Source organism: Oncorhynchus kisutch, linkage group LG2 (assembly GCF_002021735.2).
Source record: "Oncorhynchus kisutch isolate 150728-3 linkage group LG2, Okis_V2, whole genome shotgun sequence".
Lineage (NCBI taxonomy): Eukaryota > Metazoa > Chordata > Actinopteri > Salmoniformes > Salmonidae > Oncorhynchus > Oncorhynchus kisutch.
Genome location: NC_034175.2, coordinates 67,467,350 through 67,485,333, shown reverse-complemented (window position 1 = coordinate 67,485,333; position 17,984 = coordinate 67,467,350). Strand labels below are relative to the sequence as shown.

The following is a 17,984-nucleotide window of genomic DNA, read 5'->3' as shown; positions in this document are numbered from 1 at the left end:
CTTCCTGAGTACACCTCTTAAAGACTCACCATGCCGTCTCGACCAAACACGGCCAAATTGGATGGAAATCTAATTTCACCCTAACGGCACATTTTTCAGAGATAAGTCGTGAGGGGGACAAATCAGTAGTGAGCGAGAAGGACTGAGAAGCAGGAAAAATCAATCGGTTTTTGCAAATCAATCCCAGAACAACAGCAAAGGACCTTGTGAAGATGCTGGCGGAAACCGGTTCAAAAGTATCTATATCCACACTATATCCACGGGTCCTATTTCGCCATAACCTGATAGGCCGTTCAGCAAGGAAGAAGTCACTGCTCCAAAACCGCCACAAAAACCCAGACTGCGGTTTGCAACTGCACATGGGGACAAAGATCGTACTTTTTGGAGAAATGTCCTCTGGTCTGATGAAACAAATATAGAATTGTTTGGGCATAATGACCATCATTATGTTTGGAGGAAAAAGGGGGAGGCTTGCAAGCCGAAGAACACCATCCCAACCGTGAAGCACGGGGGTGTCAGCATCTTGTGGGGGTGTTTTGCTCCAGAAGGGACTGGTGCACTTCACAAATATATATTTGGATATATTGAAGCAACATCTCAAGGCATCAGTTAAAGCTTGGTCGCAAACGGGTCTTCCAAATGGACAATGACCCCAAACATACTTCCAAAGTTGTGGTAAAATGGCTTAAGGACAACAAAGTCAAGGTATTGGAGTGGCCATCACAAAGCCCTGACCTCAATCAGTTCTTGGAGGGGGGAATGACTCCTGTTCTGTTAGGTAACATATCGGCCCCACAATGGCCTTGAATGGGCTGTGTGATTAGGGTGAAATGGTGAATATGTCTCCCTCTTTTCTGATTTCTGATGGTTTAGGGGGTAGATAGTTTGCAACTCCCCAAAGAAAAGAATGTGTTGTCACGCTGGTTATGTGTTTTTTCCATCTCCCTCTTCCCTGTGGCCCAGTCTCCCCTGTGGCCCAGTCTCCCCTGGGGGGGATATGGAGGGCCACGACACACACGGCTCCCTGCCACGACACACACGGCTCCCTGCCACGACACACACGGCTCCCTGCCACGACACACACGGCTCCCTGCCACGACACACACGGCTCCCTGCCACGACACACACGGCTCCCTGCCACGATACACACGGCTCCCTGCCACGACACACACGGCTCCCTGCCACGACACACACGGCTCCCTGCCACGACACACACCTCTGCCTGCCACGACACACACCTCTGCCTGCCACGACACACACCTCTGCCTGCCACGACACACACCTCTGCCTGCCACGACACACACCTCTGCCTGCCACGACACACACCTCTGCCTGCCACGACACACACCTCTGCCTGCCACGACACACACCTCTGCCTGCCACGACACACACCTCTGCCTGCCACGACACACACCTCTGCCTGCCACGACACACACCTCTGCCTGCCACGACACACACCTCTGCCTGCCACGACACACACGGCTCCCTGCCACGACACACACGGCTCCCTGTCACGACACACACGGCTCCCTGTCACGACACACACGGCTCCCTGTCACGACACACACGGCTCCCTGTCACGACACACACTGCTCCCTGTCACGACACACACTGCTCCCTGTCACGACACACACTGCTCCCTGTCACGACACACACTGCTCCCTGTCACGACACACACTGCTCCCTGTCACGACACACACTGCTCCCTGCCACGACACACACGGCTCCCTGTCACGACACACTGCTCCCTGTCACGACACACTGCTCCCTGTCACGATCACACTGCTCCGTGTCACGACACACTGCTCCCTGTCACGATCACACTGCTCCCTGCCACGATCACACTGCTCCCTGCCACGATCACACTGCTCCCTGTCACGATCACACTGCTCCCTGCCACGATCACACTGCTCCCTGCCACAATCACACTGCTCCCTGCCACAATCACACTGCTCCCTGCCACAATCACACTGCTCCCTGCCACAATCACACTGCTCCCTGTCACAATCACACTGCTCCCTGCCACAATCACACTGCTCCCTGCCACAATCACACTGCTCCCTGCCACAAGCACACTGCTCCCTGCCACAAGCACACTGCTCCCTGCCACAAGCACACTGCTCCCTGCCACAATCACACTGCTCCCTGCCACAATCACACTGCTCCCTGCCACAATCACACTGCTCCCTGCCACAATCACACTGCTCCCTGCCACAATCACACTGCTCCCTGCCACAATCACACTGCTCCCTGCCACAATCACACTTCTCCCTGCCACGACACGCACTGCTCCCTGCCACAATCACACTGCTCCCTGCCACAATCACACTGCTCCCTGTCACGACACACACGGCTCCCTGTCACGACACACACGGCTCCCTGTCACAATCACACTGCTCCCTGTCACAATCACACTGCTCCCTGCCACGACACACACTGCTCCCTGCCACAATCACACTGCTCCCTGCCACGACACACACGGCTCCCTGCCACGACACACACGGCTCCCTGTCACAATCACACTGCTCCCTGTCACAATCACACTGCTCCCTGTCACAATCACACTGCTCCCTGTCACAATCACACTGCTCCCTGTCACAATCACACTGCTCCCTGCCACAATCACACTGCTCCCTTTCACAATCACACTGCTCCCTGTCACGACACACACTGCTCCCTGCCACAATCACACTGCTCCCTGTCACAATCACACTGCTCCCTGCCACAATCACACTGCTCCCTGCCACGACACACACTGCTCCCTGCCACGACACACACTGCTCCCTGCCACGACACACACTGCTCCCTGCCACGACACACACTGCTCCCTGCCACGACACACACTGCTCCCTGCCACGACACACACTGCTCCCTGCCACGACACACACTGCTCCCTGCCACGACACACACTGCTCCCTGTCACAATCACACTGCTCCCTGTCACAATCACACTGCTCCCTGCCACAATCACACTGCTCCCTGTCACAATCACACTGCTCCCTGTCACAATCACACTGCTCCCTGCCACGACACACACTGCTCCCTGTCACAATCACACTGCTCCCTGTCACAATCACACTGCTCCCTGTCACAATCACACTGCTCCCTGCCACAATCACACTGCTCCCTGTCACAATCAGTGTTAACCCACAGGCCAGAGGGGCCAAGCCTAATAATAAGCCCAGATGATGTCCCTAAAGAGGTCCTCTACTGTTCTGTTCTGGACTGTTACTCATCTCTCAGCATGATAGACCCAGTAGCCTTACAGCTCTCATCAACATGATGCTCACACATGACTTATAGATGGATATCATGGCTTTGATTTGTATTAATGTACTTTCCTCCAATCGAAGGTTTAATTTCTGGAATGTTTATCCTGATTTCCAGTTTCTCTCAGAAATACCCCCCTGTGAAGTTCCTCTCGGAGAAGGATCGGAAAAGGATTTTGGTGAGTGTTTCAAAATGCATGCACCCCACACACAAACACACACGTTCCTCTCTTACCTCTGAGATCACAACCCTGGACCTAAAGCATGAATCTGTTTCATGGTTCCATCTCTACCTCTTCTACCCATCCTCCTTTCCTGCTGCCCTCAGCCAGTCAGCCCTTAGACGTCCAATTACTTTTAAATTTTCTCTCTGGTCGTCATTCTTCCCTGGCTTGACACTCAAAAAAAATAATAATATATATATATATATATACACAGTGCCTTGCGAAAGTATTCGGCCCCCTTGAACTTTGCGACCTTTTGCCACATTTCAGGCTTCAAACATAAAGATATAAAACTGTATTTTTTTTGTGAAGAATCAACAACAAGTGGGACACAATCACGAAGTGGAACGACATTTATTGGATATTTCAAACTTTTTTAACAAATCAAAAACAGAAAAATTGGGTGTGCAAAATTATTCAGCCCCCTTAAGTTAATACTTTGTAGCGCCACCTTTTGCTGCGATTACAGCTGTAAGTCGCTTGGGGTATGTCTCTATCAGTTTTGCACATCGAGAGACTGAATTTTTTCCCCATTCCTCCTTGCAAAACAGCTCGAGCTCAGTGAGGTTGGATGGAGAGCATTTGAACAGCAGTTTTCAGTTCTTTCCACAGATTCTCGATTGGATTCAGGTCTGGACTTTGACTTGGCCATTCTAACACCTGGATATGTTTATTTTTGAACCATTCCATTGTAGATTTAGCTTTATGTTTTGGATCATTGTCTTGTTGGAAGACAAATCTCCGTCCCAGTCTCAGGTCTTTTGCAGACTCCATCAGGTTTTCTTCCAGAATGGTCCTGTATTTGGCTCCATCCATCTTCCCATCAATTTTAACCATCTTCCCTGTCCCTGCTGAAGAAAAGCAGGCCCAAACCATGATGCTGCCACCACCATGTTTGACAGTGGGTATGGTGTGTTCAGGGTGATGAGCTGTGTTGCTTTTACGCCAAACATAACGTTTTGCATTGTTGCCAAAAAGTTCAATTTTGGTTTCATCTGACCAGAGCACCTTCTTCCACATGTTTGGTGTGTCTCCCAGGTGGCTTGTGGCAAACTTTAAATGACACTTTTTATGGATATCTTTAAGAAATGGCTTTCTTCTTGCCACTCTTCCATAAAGGCCAGATTTGTGCAATATACGACTGATTGTTGTCCTATGGACAGAGTCTCCCACCTCAGCTGTAGATCTCTGCAGTTCATCCAGAGTGATCATGGGCCTCTTGGCTGCATCTCTGATCAGTCTTCTCCTTGTATGAGCTGAAAGTTTAGAGGGACGGCCAGGTCTTGGTAGATTTGCAGTGGTCTGATACTCCTTCCATTTCAATATTATCGCTTGCACAGTGCTCCTTGGGATGTTTAAAGCTTGGGAAATCTTTTTGTATCCAAATCCGGCTTTAAACTTCTTCACAACAGTATCTCGGACCTGCCTGGTGTGTTCCTTGTTCTTCATGATGCTCTCTGCGCTTTTAACGGACCTCTGAGACTATCACAGTGCAGGTGCATTTATACGGAGACTTGATTATACACAGGTGGATTGTATTTATCATCATTAGTCATTTAGGTCAACATTGGATCATTCAGAGATCCTCACTGAACTTCTGGAGAGAGTTTGCTGCACTGAAAGTAAAGGGGCTGAATAATTTTGCACGTCCAATTATTCAGTTTTTGATTTGTTAAAAAAGTTTGAAATATCCAATAAATGTCGTTCCACTTCATGATTGTGTCCCACTTGTTGTTGATTCTTCACAAAAACATACAGTTTTATATCTTTATGTTTGAAGCCTGAAATGTGGCAAAAGGTCGCAAAGTTCAAGGGGGCCGAATACTTTCACAAGGCACTGTATATATATGTGTTAACTCCCTCAGAGATATATATATCTCTCTGAGGGAGTTAACATATATTGCCCTGTGGAGAATCATACCTTTTTGATCAGATCTCTGCTCTGAAACCATGTCAGGGAACATGTGTGTGTGTGTACGTTACTATGTGCCTGTGGCAGTAACTTCAGTGCCTGTTGTGCTGCTCTGAGGCTGAGAGCCCCAACAGGGTCATGATTTCCTGGGCTTGCGTAAGCCACCACTCACTGGACATTTGAGTTGACTCCCCACTGAGTTGTCTGGCTGGCAAACCTAGTTCCATACTAAACACATCCTCTCGTATACATCTGATCATTTCCCATTAGGGATTACACTTTCGGACAGGTCTGTTGTGTCTGTCCAGCTGGTTGGCTGGCTGCTAGACCCGCATCCAAACATATTACACTTGCTCTTTAATGGACAACCAACAGCAACTAGCTTGAAGGCACACTAGGGATTAGGCCTAATCTTCAGGGCAGGTCTGTCTGACTGAAATGGTTCTTTCCCAATCTCAATATAAACAGCTTTCTATTAACCTCAGCCTATACTATTATTCTCTTTCTCCCCCATGTTATTCTCCCCCATGTTATTCTCCCCCAAGTTAGATGTCCCAAGTTGTCTCTTGTATCTGAAGTTAAGATTTTACCAGAATTCGGACACACTGAAAGTTTGCTCTCTCTCCCGTCTTCCCTCTGAAATGGTTATCCTGAACTAGATCCATGTTACTCTGTCATGGTTATCCTGAACTAGATCCATGTTACTCTGTCATGGTTATCCTGAATTAGATCCATGTTACTCTGTCTAGATGGTTTTGGTGCCCTCTGTCTCCTCCCCCGTCTCATGGTGGTGATCCTCTATGCCCCGGTCTAGATCATAGGCAGGGTGGTCTTCGTGGAGTCTTTCTCCCTCCCTCCCTCATGGTGTAACCCTCTATCCCCTAGATAACGGGCGGCGCAGGCTTTGTTGGCTCCCATCTGACTGATAAGCTGATGATGGACGGCCATGAGGTGACGGTGGTGGACAACTTCTTCACTGGCCGCAAGAGGAACGTGGAGCACTGGATCGGCCACGAGAACTTTGAGCTCATCAACCACGACGTGGTGGAGCCGCTCTACATCGAGGGTGAGAGAAGACGCACACAGACACACACGCACAGAAACACACACGCACAGACACACACACGCACAGAAACGCACACGCACAGAAACGCACAGAAACACACACGCACAGAAACACACACGCACAGAAACACACACGCACAGAAACACACACGCACAGAAACACACACGCACAGAAACACACACGCACAGAAACACACACGCACAGAAACACACACGCACAGACACACACACGCACAGAAACACACACGCGTACAATCACATATAGTGGCACATATAATAGGGACACTGAATAGACACGGATTGCCACACAGTACTGTAATCTCCTGCTTCGCTTAACTTGTGTTAGAAGACCAGGTGTGAGAATATACCACTAGATAGGCTGAAACCTCTCTCTCTCTCCCCCCTGTAATATTTGATCAGTCAGTCTGTCCAACAGGGCTTCTGGGCTGTTCCACCAATTCGGTGACTTTCGAGATGTGTAACTTGGTGAAAAAATAAGTTTGATTTCATCTAGTTTTAACATTCAGTCATAAAGAGCAAATGTTCAAGGTTTTCCCATCAAGAGGTTCAATAAATGACTATACTAACTGCTTATTCAGTGCCAAATTAATAGGGCCTCCTGAGTGGTGCAGAGGTCTAAGGCATTGCATCGCGGTGCTAGGGGTGTCACTACAGATCCGGTTTCAATCGCGGGCTGTGTCGCAGGCGGCAGCGACTGGGAGACTCATAAGTCAGCGCACAATTGGCCCAGCGTCGTCCGGGTTAGGGGGGTTTGGCCGGCTGGGATGTCCTTGTCCGATCGTACTCTAGCGACTCATTGTGGTGGCCGGGCGCATGCAAAAGGACTTCGGTCATAAGTGGAACCACCAAGACTCTCCCTAGAGCTTAGAGCCTAGAGCTATTCAGAATCGAGGGAAAGATGAACAGGGCAAAGTATAGAGAGATCCTTTATGGAAACCTGCTCCAGAGGGCTCAGGACCTCAGACTGGGGCGAAGGTTCACCTTCCAACAGGACAACAACCTTAAGCACACAGCCAAGACATCGCTCAAGTGGCTTCGGGACAAGTCTCAATGTCCTTGAGTGGCCCAACCAGATTCCGGAATTGAACCTGATCGAACATCTCTGGAGAGACCTGAAAATAGCTGTGCATCAATGCTCCCTTCCATCCTAACAGAGCTTGAGAGGATCTGCAGAGAAGAATGGGAGAAACTCCCCAAATACAGGTGTGCCAAGCTTGTAGCATTATACCCAAGAAGACTCCAGGCTGTAATCGCTGTGTAAAGGGTCTGAATACTTATGTGTGCGCAATGATTGTTGCCACGACCGGTGGTTAGACCAGTGATGTCGAGCGCTGGTGAGGGGGAGTAGACATGAAAGAAAGTGTTGCAATCACTGCCTTTTAGGTGGTTGTATCATACCGTCTCCTTCCTGAGCGGTATGATGGCTGCGTGGTCCCATGGTGTTACTATTGTTTGTACAGATGAACTTTGTACCTTCAGGCATTTGAAAATTGCTCCCAAGGATGAACCAGATTTGTGGAGGTCAAAATTTTTTCTGGGGTCTTGGCTGATTTCTTTTGATTTTCCCACGTCAAGCAAAGAGGCACTGAGTTTGAAGGTAGGCCTTGAAATACATCCACAGGTACACCTCCAATTGACTCAAATTATGTCAATTAGCCTATCAGAAGCTTCTAAAGCCATAACATCATGTTCTGGAATTTTCCAAGCTGTTTCAAGGCACAGTCAACTTAGTGTATGTAAACTTCTGACTCACTGGAATTGTGATATCATGCATTGTAAGTGAAATAATCTGTCTGTCTAAACAATTGTTGGAAAAATGACTTGTGTCATGCACAAAGTAGATGTCCTAACAGACTTGCCAAAACTATAGTTTGTTAACAAAAAATATGTGGAGTGGTTGAAAAACGAGTTTTAATGAGTCCATCCTAATTGTATGTAAACTTCCGGCTTCAACTGTACGTTTTTTGTGTTTTTTTAGGGCAATGGTGTCTAGATGGAATTTGCTCCTGGCATCTGGACCTTTTTTGGAACACCGTTATTTTTGTCTTTCTGAGATCTACAGTCAGGGCCCGGGTCTGACAGTGTCTGTGTAGAAGATCTAGTTGTTTCTGTAGGCCCTCCTTGGTTAGGGACAGAAGCACCAAACAGTAGACTTTTCACTTAAGATTCTAGTAGCGTGAGACCGGGTGCTGGTGTGCCTTCACCAATTCCTTTATATATATATATACACATGTTGAAGAGGGTGGGGCACAAGCTACATCCCTGTCTCACCCCACGGCCCTGTGGAAATAAAGTTTTTTTTGTTGCTGATTTTAAATGCGCACTTGTTGATTGTGTTCATGGATTTTAGAATATCTTTTGTTTTTCCCACAACACCGCTTTATATCAATTTGTATAGCAGACCCTCGTGCCAAATTGAGTCAAAAGCTTTTTTGAAATCAACAAAGCATGAAAATTACTTTGCCTTTGTTTTGGTTTGTTTGTTTGCCATTTACGGTGTGTAGGGTGAATACTGGTCTGTCATACGGTAATTTGGTAAAACGCCAATGTGACTAATGATAATGCAGAGGATTTCCCCAAGGTTACTGTTGACGCATATCCCACGGTAGTTATTGGGGTCAAATTTGTCTCCACTTTTGTGGATTGGGGTCCTTGTTTCCAACTATAGGGGAAGATGCCAGAGCTGAGGGTGATGTTACCAAGTTTAAGTAGAGCCAATTGGAATTTGTGGTCTGTATATTTGATCATTTAATTTAGGATACCATCAAAACCGCAGGCCTTTTGGGTTCGAGGATTTGTATTTTGTCCTGTAGTTCATTCAATGTAATTGGAGAATCCAGTGGGTTCTGATAGTCTTTAGTCGTTGATTCTAAGATTTGTATTTGATCATGTATATGTTTTTTTTACTGTTTTGTTTTTTGTTATAGAAACAAAAAGATTGGAAAAGTGGTTTATCCATACATCTACATTTTGGATAGATAGCTCTTTGTGTTGTTTGTTTAAATGTGTTCCAATTTTCCCAGAAGTGGTTAGAGTCTATGGATTCTTCACGTACATTGAGCTGATATCTGATGTGCTGTTCCTTCTTTCTTTCTTTTTTACGTAGTGTATTTCTGTATTGTTTTAGTGATTCACCATAGTGAAGGCTCAAGTTTTCTGGGTCTCTGTTTTTGGTTGGATAGGTTTCTCAATTTCTTTCTTAGTTTGATGCAGAAACCTATTTGTCATTGTTGTTAATTTTCTTAGGTTTTCTGCTTGACATTTTTAGATTTAATAGGGAAGCTGAGAGCTCAAATATATTGTTTAGGTTTTCTACTGTAAAGTTTACACCTTTACTATTACAGTGAAACATTTTGTCCAGGAAGTTATCTAGATGGGGTTGAATTTTTTGTTGCCTAATTGTTTTTTTGGTAGGTTTCTACACTACTTTCCTTCCATCTATAGCATTTCTTCATGTTATGCAGTTCCTTTGGCTTTGAAACCTCATTGACTATTGCACTGTTCAAGTAGACTGGGATTTTGCTGTGCTCTGATAGGGGTGTCAGTGGGCTGACTGTGAACGGTGTGAGAGACTCTGAGTTGAGGTCAGTGATAAAGTAATCTACAGTACTACTACCAAGGGATGAGCTCTAGGTGTACCTACCTGGAAGCCTACCATTGACTATGTACAGACCTAGCCTGCGACAGAGATACAGGAGTTGGACCCATTTTTGTTGGTTGTTTTGTCATAGTTGTGTCTAGGGGGGCATATTTGGGAGGGAATGCTGTCACCTCCAGGTAGGTGTTTTTCCCCCTGTGTGCTAAGAGTGTCAGGTTCTTGTCCACTTCTTGCATTTATGTCACCACTGACTAGTCTGTTGATCTCCCTCTATGATGGAGAAGCTGTCATCGTCAAAGTATGGGGATTCTACTGGGAGGATATAGATATACAATTTCCTTATTAATTTCTAGCCAGATGTAAAATGTTCCTCTTGACTAATTGAATAGTGTTGGTTAGGTCTCTCTCTCGCTGCCCTCTCTCTCTCGCTGCCCTCTCTCTCTCGCTGCCCTCTCTCTCTCGCTGCCCTCTCTCTCTCGCTGCCCTCTCGCACTCGCTGCCCTCTCGCTCTCGCTGCCCTCTCTCTCTCTGCCCTCTCTCGCTCTCTCTCTCTCGCTCTCACCCTCACTCTGCCCTACCTTTCTGATATTTCTGCTCTTTCTGCCCTCTCTCTCTCTGCCTCTCACCTGCCACCTCAACTCTCTTCTCTTTCTCATTTCCTTAGTCACACCTCTCACCTGTTTATTCCCTCACTTCTTTTCACCCTTCTAGCCACGGTGATCCCTCCCCCACCTCATCTCCCTCTTGTCTGCACTCTCCCCTCTTTCCTTCTCTCTCCCCTCTTTCCTTCTCTCTCTGTCCCCTCTCTCCATGCCCCCTGGACCCCCTCTCACCCCTCTACTTCCCCTTTGGCCCCTCTCCATAGAGCTATCCCCATGTCAGCGGCTCAATCTGATTGCAATGACGTCAGGTTGAATACTGGTTGTATAAGGGCGATTTATCAATGTATTTTTCCCTTCTCTATTTCCCCTCTTTCTCTCCTTCTCTATTTCCCCCCTCTTTCTCTCCTTCTCTATTTCCCCCCTCTTTCTCTCCTTCTCTATATCCCCCCTCGTTCTCTCCTTCTCTATTTCCCCCCTCTTTCTCTCCTTCTCTATTTCCCCCCTCTTTCTCTCCTTCTCTATTTCCCCCCTCTTTCTCTCCTTCTCTATTTCCCCCCTCTTTCTCTCCTTCTCTATTTCCCCCCTCTTTCTCTCCTTCTCTATTTCCCCCCTCTTTCTCTCCTTCTCTATTTCCCCCCTCTTTCTCTCCTTCTCTATTTCCCCCCTCTTTCTCTCCTTCTCTATTTCCCCCCTCGTTCTCTCCTTCTCTATTTCCCCCCTCGTTCTCTCCTTCTCTATTTCCCCCCTCGTTCTCTCCTTCTCTATTTCCCCCCTCGTTCTCTCCTTCTCTATTTCCCCCCTCGTTCTCTCCTTCTCTATTTCCCCCCTCGTTCTCTCCTTCTCTATTTCCCCCCTCGTTCTCTCCCTCTCGTTCTACACGTATTCTAGGTCAGAACCGTCCAGAGTAGTGATGCTAGTCGGGCGGGCGGGTGTGGGCAGCGAACGGTTGAAAAGCATGCATTTGGTTTTGCTAGCGTTTAAGAGCAGTTGGAGGCCACAGAAGGAGTGTTGTATAGCATTTAACCTCGTTTGGAGGTTAGTTAACACAGTGGTACCCCCATAGAGACTGCCAGAGGTCCGGACAACAGCACTCCGATTTTACACACTGAACTCTGTCTGCGAAGTAGTTGGTGAGGCAGTCATTTGAGAAACCAAGGCTATTGAGTCTGCCAATAAGAATACGGTGATTGACAGAGTCGAAAGCTTTGGCCAGGTCGATGAAGACTGCTGCACAGTACTGTCTTTTATCGATGGCGGTTATGATATCATTTAGTACCTTGAGCGTGGCTGAGGTGCCCCCATGACCAGCTCGGAAACCGGATTGCACAGTGGAGAAGGTACGTTGGGATTTGAAATGGTCAGAGATCTGTTTACTATCTTGGCTTTCAAAGACTTTAGAAAGGCAGGGCAGGATGGATATAGGTCTGCTTTCCAATCTTTAGGGATCTCGGACGAAACGAAAGAGAGGTTGAACAGACTGGTAATAGGGATTGCAACAATGGCGGTGGATAATTTTAGAAATAGAGGGTCCAGATTGTCTAGCCCAACTGATTTGTACGGGTCCAGGTTTTGCAGCTCTTTCAGAACATCTGCTGTCAGGATTTGGGTGAAGGAGAAGCTGGGAAGGCTCGGGCAAGTAGCTGCGAGGAGTGCGGAGCTGTTGGCGGGGTTGGGGTAGCCAGGAGGAAAGCATGGCAAGCCGTAGATAAATGCTTATTGAAATGTTTGATTATCATGGATTTATCGGTGGTGACCGTGTCGCCTAGCCTCAGTGCAGTGGGCAGCTGGGAAGAGGTGCTCTTGTTCTCCATGGACTTTACAGTGTCCCAAAACCTTTTGGAGTTAGAGCTACAGAATGCAAATTTCTCTTTGAAAAAGCTAGCCTTTGCTTTACTGACTGACTGTGTGTTGGTTCCTGACTTCCCTGAACAGTTGCATATCGCGGGGACTATTCGATGCTATTGCAGTCCGCCACATTATGTTTTTGTGCTGGTGAAGGACAGTCAGGTCTGGAGTGAAGCAAGGGCTATATCTGTTCTTAGTTGAAAGGGGCATTCTTATTTAACATGGTGAGGAAATTACTTTTAAAGAACGACCAGGCATCCTCGACTGACGGGATGTGGTCAATATCCTTCCAGGATACCCGGGCCAGGTTGATTAGAAAGGCCTGCTCGCAGAAGTGTTTTAAGGAGCGTTTGACAGTGATGAGGGGTGGTCGTTTGACCGCAGACCCATAGAGGATGCAGGCAATGAGGCAGTGATCGCTGAGGTCCTGATTGAAAACAGCGGCAGTGTATTTGGAGGGCAAGTTGGTCAGGGTAATATCTATGAGGGTGCCCGTGTTTTCAGATTTCGGGTTGTACCTGGTGGTTTCCTTGATCATTTGTGTGAGATTGGGGCCATCTAGCTTAGATTGTAGGACTGCTGGGGTGTTAAGCATATCCAATTTTAGGTCACCTAACAGAACAGAATGAACTCTGAAGATAGATTAGGGGCAATCAATTCAAATATGGTGTCCAGGGCACAGCTGGAAGCTGAGGGGGGTCTATAACAGGCTTTAGCAGTGAGAGACTTATTTCTGGAGTGATTAATTAAAAAAATTAGAAGCTCGAACTGTTTGGGCATAGACCTGGAAAGTATGACAGAACTTTTCAAGCTATCTCTGCTGTAGATTGCAACTCCGCCCCCTTTGGCAGTTCTATCTTGACAGAAAATGTTGTAGTTGGGTATGGAAATCTCAGAATTTTTGGTGGCCTTCCTAAGCTAGGATTTAGACACGGCTAGGACATCAGGGTTGGCGGAGTGTGCTAAAGCAGTGAGTAAAACAAACTTAGGGAGGAGGCTTCTGATGTTAACATGCATGAAACCAAGGCTTTTTCGATTACAGAAGTCAGGATGGCAGGAAGCTTGGCCTCAGTGATGTGCTGGGCCTTACGCACTACCCTCTGTAGTCCCTTGCGGTCGGAGGCCGAGCAGTTGCCATACCAGGCAGTAATGCAACCAGTCAGGATGCTCTCGAAGGTGCAGCTGTAGAACCTTTTGAGGATCTGAGGACCCATGCCAAATCTTTTCAGTCTCCTGTGGGGGAATAGGTTTCGTCGTGCCCTCTTCACGACTGTCTTGGTGTGCTTGGACCATGTTAGTTTGTTGGTAATGTGGACACCAAGGAACTTGAAGCTCTCGACCTGCTCCACCACAGCCCCGTCGATGAGAATGGGGGCGTGCTCGGTCCTCTTTTTTTCTGTATTCCACAATCCTCTCCTTTTGTCTTGATCACATTGAGGGAGAGGTTGTTGTCCTGGCACCACACGGCCAGGTCTCTGACCTCCTCCCTATAGACTGTCTCGTCGTCAGTGATCAGGCAACTGTTGTGTCATCGGCAAACTTAATGATGGTGTTGGATTCGTGCCTGGCCGTGCAGTCATTAATGAACAGGGAGTACAGGAGGGGACTGAGCACACACACCTGAGGGGCCCCTGTGTTGAGGATCAGCGTGGCGGCTGTGTTGTTACCTACCCTTACCACCTAGGGGTGGCCGTCAGGAAGTCCAGGATCCAGTAGCAGAGGGAGGTGTTTAGTCCCAGGGTCCTTAGCTTCTTGATGAGCTTTGAGGGCACTATGGTGTTGAATGCTGAGCTGTAGTCAATGAATAACATTCTCACATAGGTGTTCCTTTTGTCCAGGTGGGAAAGGGCACAGTGGAGGCAATAGAGATTGCATCATCTGTGGATCTTTTAGGGCGGTATGCAAATTGGAGTGGGTCTAGGGTTTCTGGGATAATGGTGTTGTGAGCAAGAACCAGCCTTTCAAAGCACTTTATGGCTACAGATGTGAGTGCTACGCGTAGGTAGTCATTTAGGCAGGTTACCTTAGTGTTCTTGGGCACAGGGACTATGGTGGTCTGCTTAAAACATGTTATTAGAGGCTCGGATTGGGAGAGGTTGAAAATATCAGTGAAGACACTTGCCAGTTGGTCAGCTCATGCTCTGAGGACGACTCCTGGTAACCCCTGCGGCCTTGTGAATGTTGACCTGTTTAATGGTCTTACTCACATCGGCTGTGGAGAGCATGATCACACAGTCTTCCGGAACAGCTGGTGCTCTCATGCATGTTTCAGTGTTATTAAAGCAGGAAGCACCTTTGACTCAATCAATGAAAAAGTGGTCAGATGAAGCAGATGCTAAGCTCACATCGGCTGAGCATCCTTCCAGTGCAGTAGCAGCTGATCATAACATCCTTCTGGTGCAGTAGCAGCTGACCATAACATCCTTCTGGTGCAGTAGCAGCTGATCATAACATCCTTCTGGTGCAGTAGCAGCTGATCATAACATTCTTCTAATGCAGTAGCAGCTGATCATAACATCCTTCTAATGCAGTAGCAGCTGACCATAACGTCCTTCTGGTGCGTTAGCAGCTGATCATAGCATCCTTCTGGTGCAGTAGCAGCTGATCATAACATCCTTCTGGTGCAGTAGCAGCTGATCATAGCATCCTTCTGGTGCAGTAGCAGCTGATCATAGCATCCTTCTAATGCAGTAGCAGCTGATCATAGCATCCTTCGAATGCAGTAGCAGCTGATCATAACATCCTTCTAGTGCAGTACCAGCTGATCATAACATCTTAATGCAGTAGCAGCTGATCATAACATCCTTCTAGTGCAGTAGAAGCTGATCATAACATCCTTCTGGTGCAGTAGCAGCTCATCATAACATCCTAATGTAGTAGCAGCTGGTCATAACATCCTTCACTATGATGTTATTTTCTACCAGACACCAACCACTGTTATTCATTGTGCCTTTACAATACCATGTCCTTAACGTATTCTTTCTGCAGGTGTGCGAATAATTACATTAATCTCTCTCCCCTCCTATTTTCTCTTTCCTCGCTTTCTCTCTCTCTCGTGCGCTCTCTCTCTCTCCCTCTCTCTCTCTCTCTCTCTCTCTCTCTCTCTCTCTCTCTCTCGTCGCTTTCTCCCCCCTACAGTGGACCAGATCTATCACCTGGCCTCTCCTGCCTCTCCTCCCAACTACATGTACAATCCCATCAAGACCCTGAAGACTAACACTATAGGAACCCTCAACATGCTGGGTGAGTCAAGAATTACACTGACTGGGTGCAGTGCAGTCCTATATTTTAGTCTAGTTTGGATCTATCAGTAAGGACTTTTCTTTGCATAGTTTTGTTTTGTGGTTTTGTAATTTCTACAGATTTGAATGGTAGTTCTGATTATATCTCCAAAACGATGGCAACCATCTTCACGGAAACTCCCTTGTCACTGTTTGACAGGCAGATATGAGTGGCTGATGATTATAATGAATGGACTGGTGACAAGGCAGGTTTCTCTGACAGTCAGTCGTCAGGGGGTACGGAACATGAGGGAGGAAAGTTAACAAATAACATGGAAGACTGGTCCCTCTAATTACTTCTCTCTCTCTCTCTCTCTCTCTCTCTCTCTCTCTCTCTCTCTCTCTCTCTCTCTCTCTCTCGCTCTCTCTCTCGCTCTCTCTCTCTCTCTCTCTCTCTCTCTCTCTCTCTCTCTCTCTCTCTCTCTCTTCTCTCTTTCTTTCTTTCTTCTTTCTTTCTTTCTTTCTTTCTTTCTTTCTTTCTTTCTTTCTTTCTTTCTTTCTTTCTTTCTTTCTTTCTTTCTTTCTTTCTTTCTTTCTTTCTTTCTTTCTTTCTTTCTTTCTTTCTTTCTTTCTTTCTTTCTTTCTTTCTTTCTTTCTTTCTTTCTTTCTTTCTTTCTTTCTTTCTTTCTTTCTTTCTTTCTTTCTTTCTTTCTTTCTTTCTTTCTTTCTTTCTTTCTTTCTTTCTTTCTTTCTTTCTTTCTTTCTTTCTTTCTTTCTTTCTTTCTTTCTTTCTTTCTTTCTTTCTTTCTTTCTTTCTTTCTTTCTTTCTTTCTTTCTTTCTTTCTTTCTTTCTTTCTTTCTTTCTTTCTTTCTTTCTTTCTTTCTTTCTTTCTTTCTTTCTTCTTTCTTTCTTTCTTTCTTTCTTTCTTTCTTTCTTTCTTTCTTTCTTTCTTTCTTTCTTTCTTTCTTTCTTTCTTTCTTTCTTTCTTTCTTTCTTTCTTTCTTTCTTTCTTTCTTTCTTTCTTTCTTTCTTTCTTTCTTTCTTTCTTTCTTTCTTTCTTTCTTTCTTCTTTCTTTCTTTCTTTCTTTCTTTCTGGCCCCCTCCTCCCCAGAGTGCAGCTGATCCTCCTCTGTCTAGTGTGTGATAGTGGTTTTATTAAGCTCACATCCCTCCATCACATAGCAGAGTAAAGGCATGAGATCAGCTCAAGGCCACCAGTTAGCTTACAGTCCACATACCTTCCACAGTGAAGACTGAGCAGGCTTGTAGATCACTTACTCTCTCTGCCATGACACACATATAGACGCGCACACTGCCTGAGAAGAGCATGATCAGCTGCAGTGTGTGTTACCGCCATATATTGACCAATCGCTCTTCACCTAATCTGCTTCAAGAACAAGATGATGTGTTTCGGATCTGTTAGTGCTTGTATGGAACAAAACCCTGCAGACCCTGCAGTACCATTGCTGACAGACAGACAGACCGGACGTGCACACACACATCTTTATGGTCCACACTGGTAATAAAGAGACTGCAAGAGCCATCTCTTCGTGAGAGTGTGTAGTAATTTCACATGCGATTGCCACGTTGAGAGTGAAGAGGCATTCGATGTATTGTTTGCACTGTGTGGCACCTTCATGTGCATTTACAGGTGTCATTCATCCTTGGACAATTACTGACCACAACTGTCTGGTAATTATCTTAGTAGAAACATTTATGGTACAGAAAACTATGAAATGCATTGCGTGTGAGAGGTTGGATGCGCCGGGATGTATTTGTCACCAGCATGGCATTTTCACTTTGAACATCTCATGTCATCACCCCCACACCAATTTACTGTACATTTAGTTTTCAGTGTTTTAGAGTGGCAGCGGAGGTTGTTGGGTAATTGGGGTGTGATATACAGCAGGTTAATAGGACATACGAGGGGCCTAGATTCCTCTCTCCACAGACTTGGAAGTCTTCCTTGCCAAGTGAAAGCCTGGTCCCAGATCTGGGCTGGGAAGTGTTTTGCCAACATGTATAGGAGGAGTTGGCTTAAACACGTACAGATCTGGGACCAGGCTGGTGAAGTTGAACTCTTTGATTAGATACAGACAGCGGGAAAAGGACAATCCAGTATTGTGTATCTGGTTCCAGTCCCATTGCTTTGGTTGGATTACCCCTCCCAGATTCTCCTTCTATACTAATCCTGCTCTCATCAACAACAACCTCTCCCTGCTCTGC

The 17,984-nt window shown here is 46.6% G+C and overlaps 1 protein-coding gene across 2 annotated transcripts in view; it reads left to right on the top strand.

Moving 5' to 3' along the window:
* uxs1 (UDP-glucuronate decarboxylase 1) overlaps positions 1 to 17,984 on the top strand; it is a 118,663-nt gene that overhangs the window by 22,654 nt on the left and 78,025 nt on the right. For both annotated transcript variants that reach the window (XM_020460918.2, XM_031800319.1), the window contains exons 5-7: positions 3,388 to 3,448; positions 6,291 to 6,471; positions 15,675 to 15,779. In XM_020460918.2, coding sequence (XP_020316507.2) covers positions 3,388 to 3,448; positions 6,291 to 6,471; positions 15,675 to 15,779 — 347 coding nt within the window. The remainder of the gene's footprint in view (positions 1 to 3,387; positions 3,449 to 6,290; positions 6,472 to 15,674; positions 15,780 to 17,984) is intronic.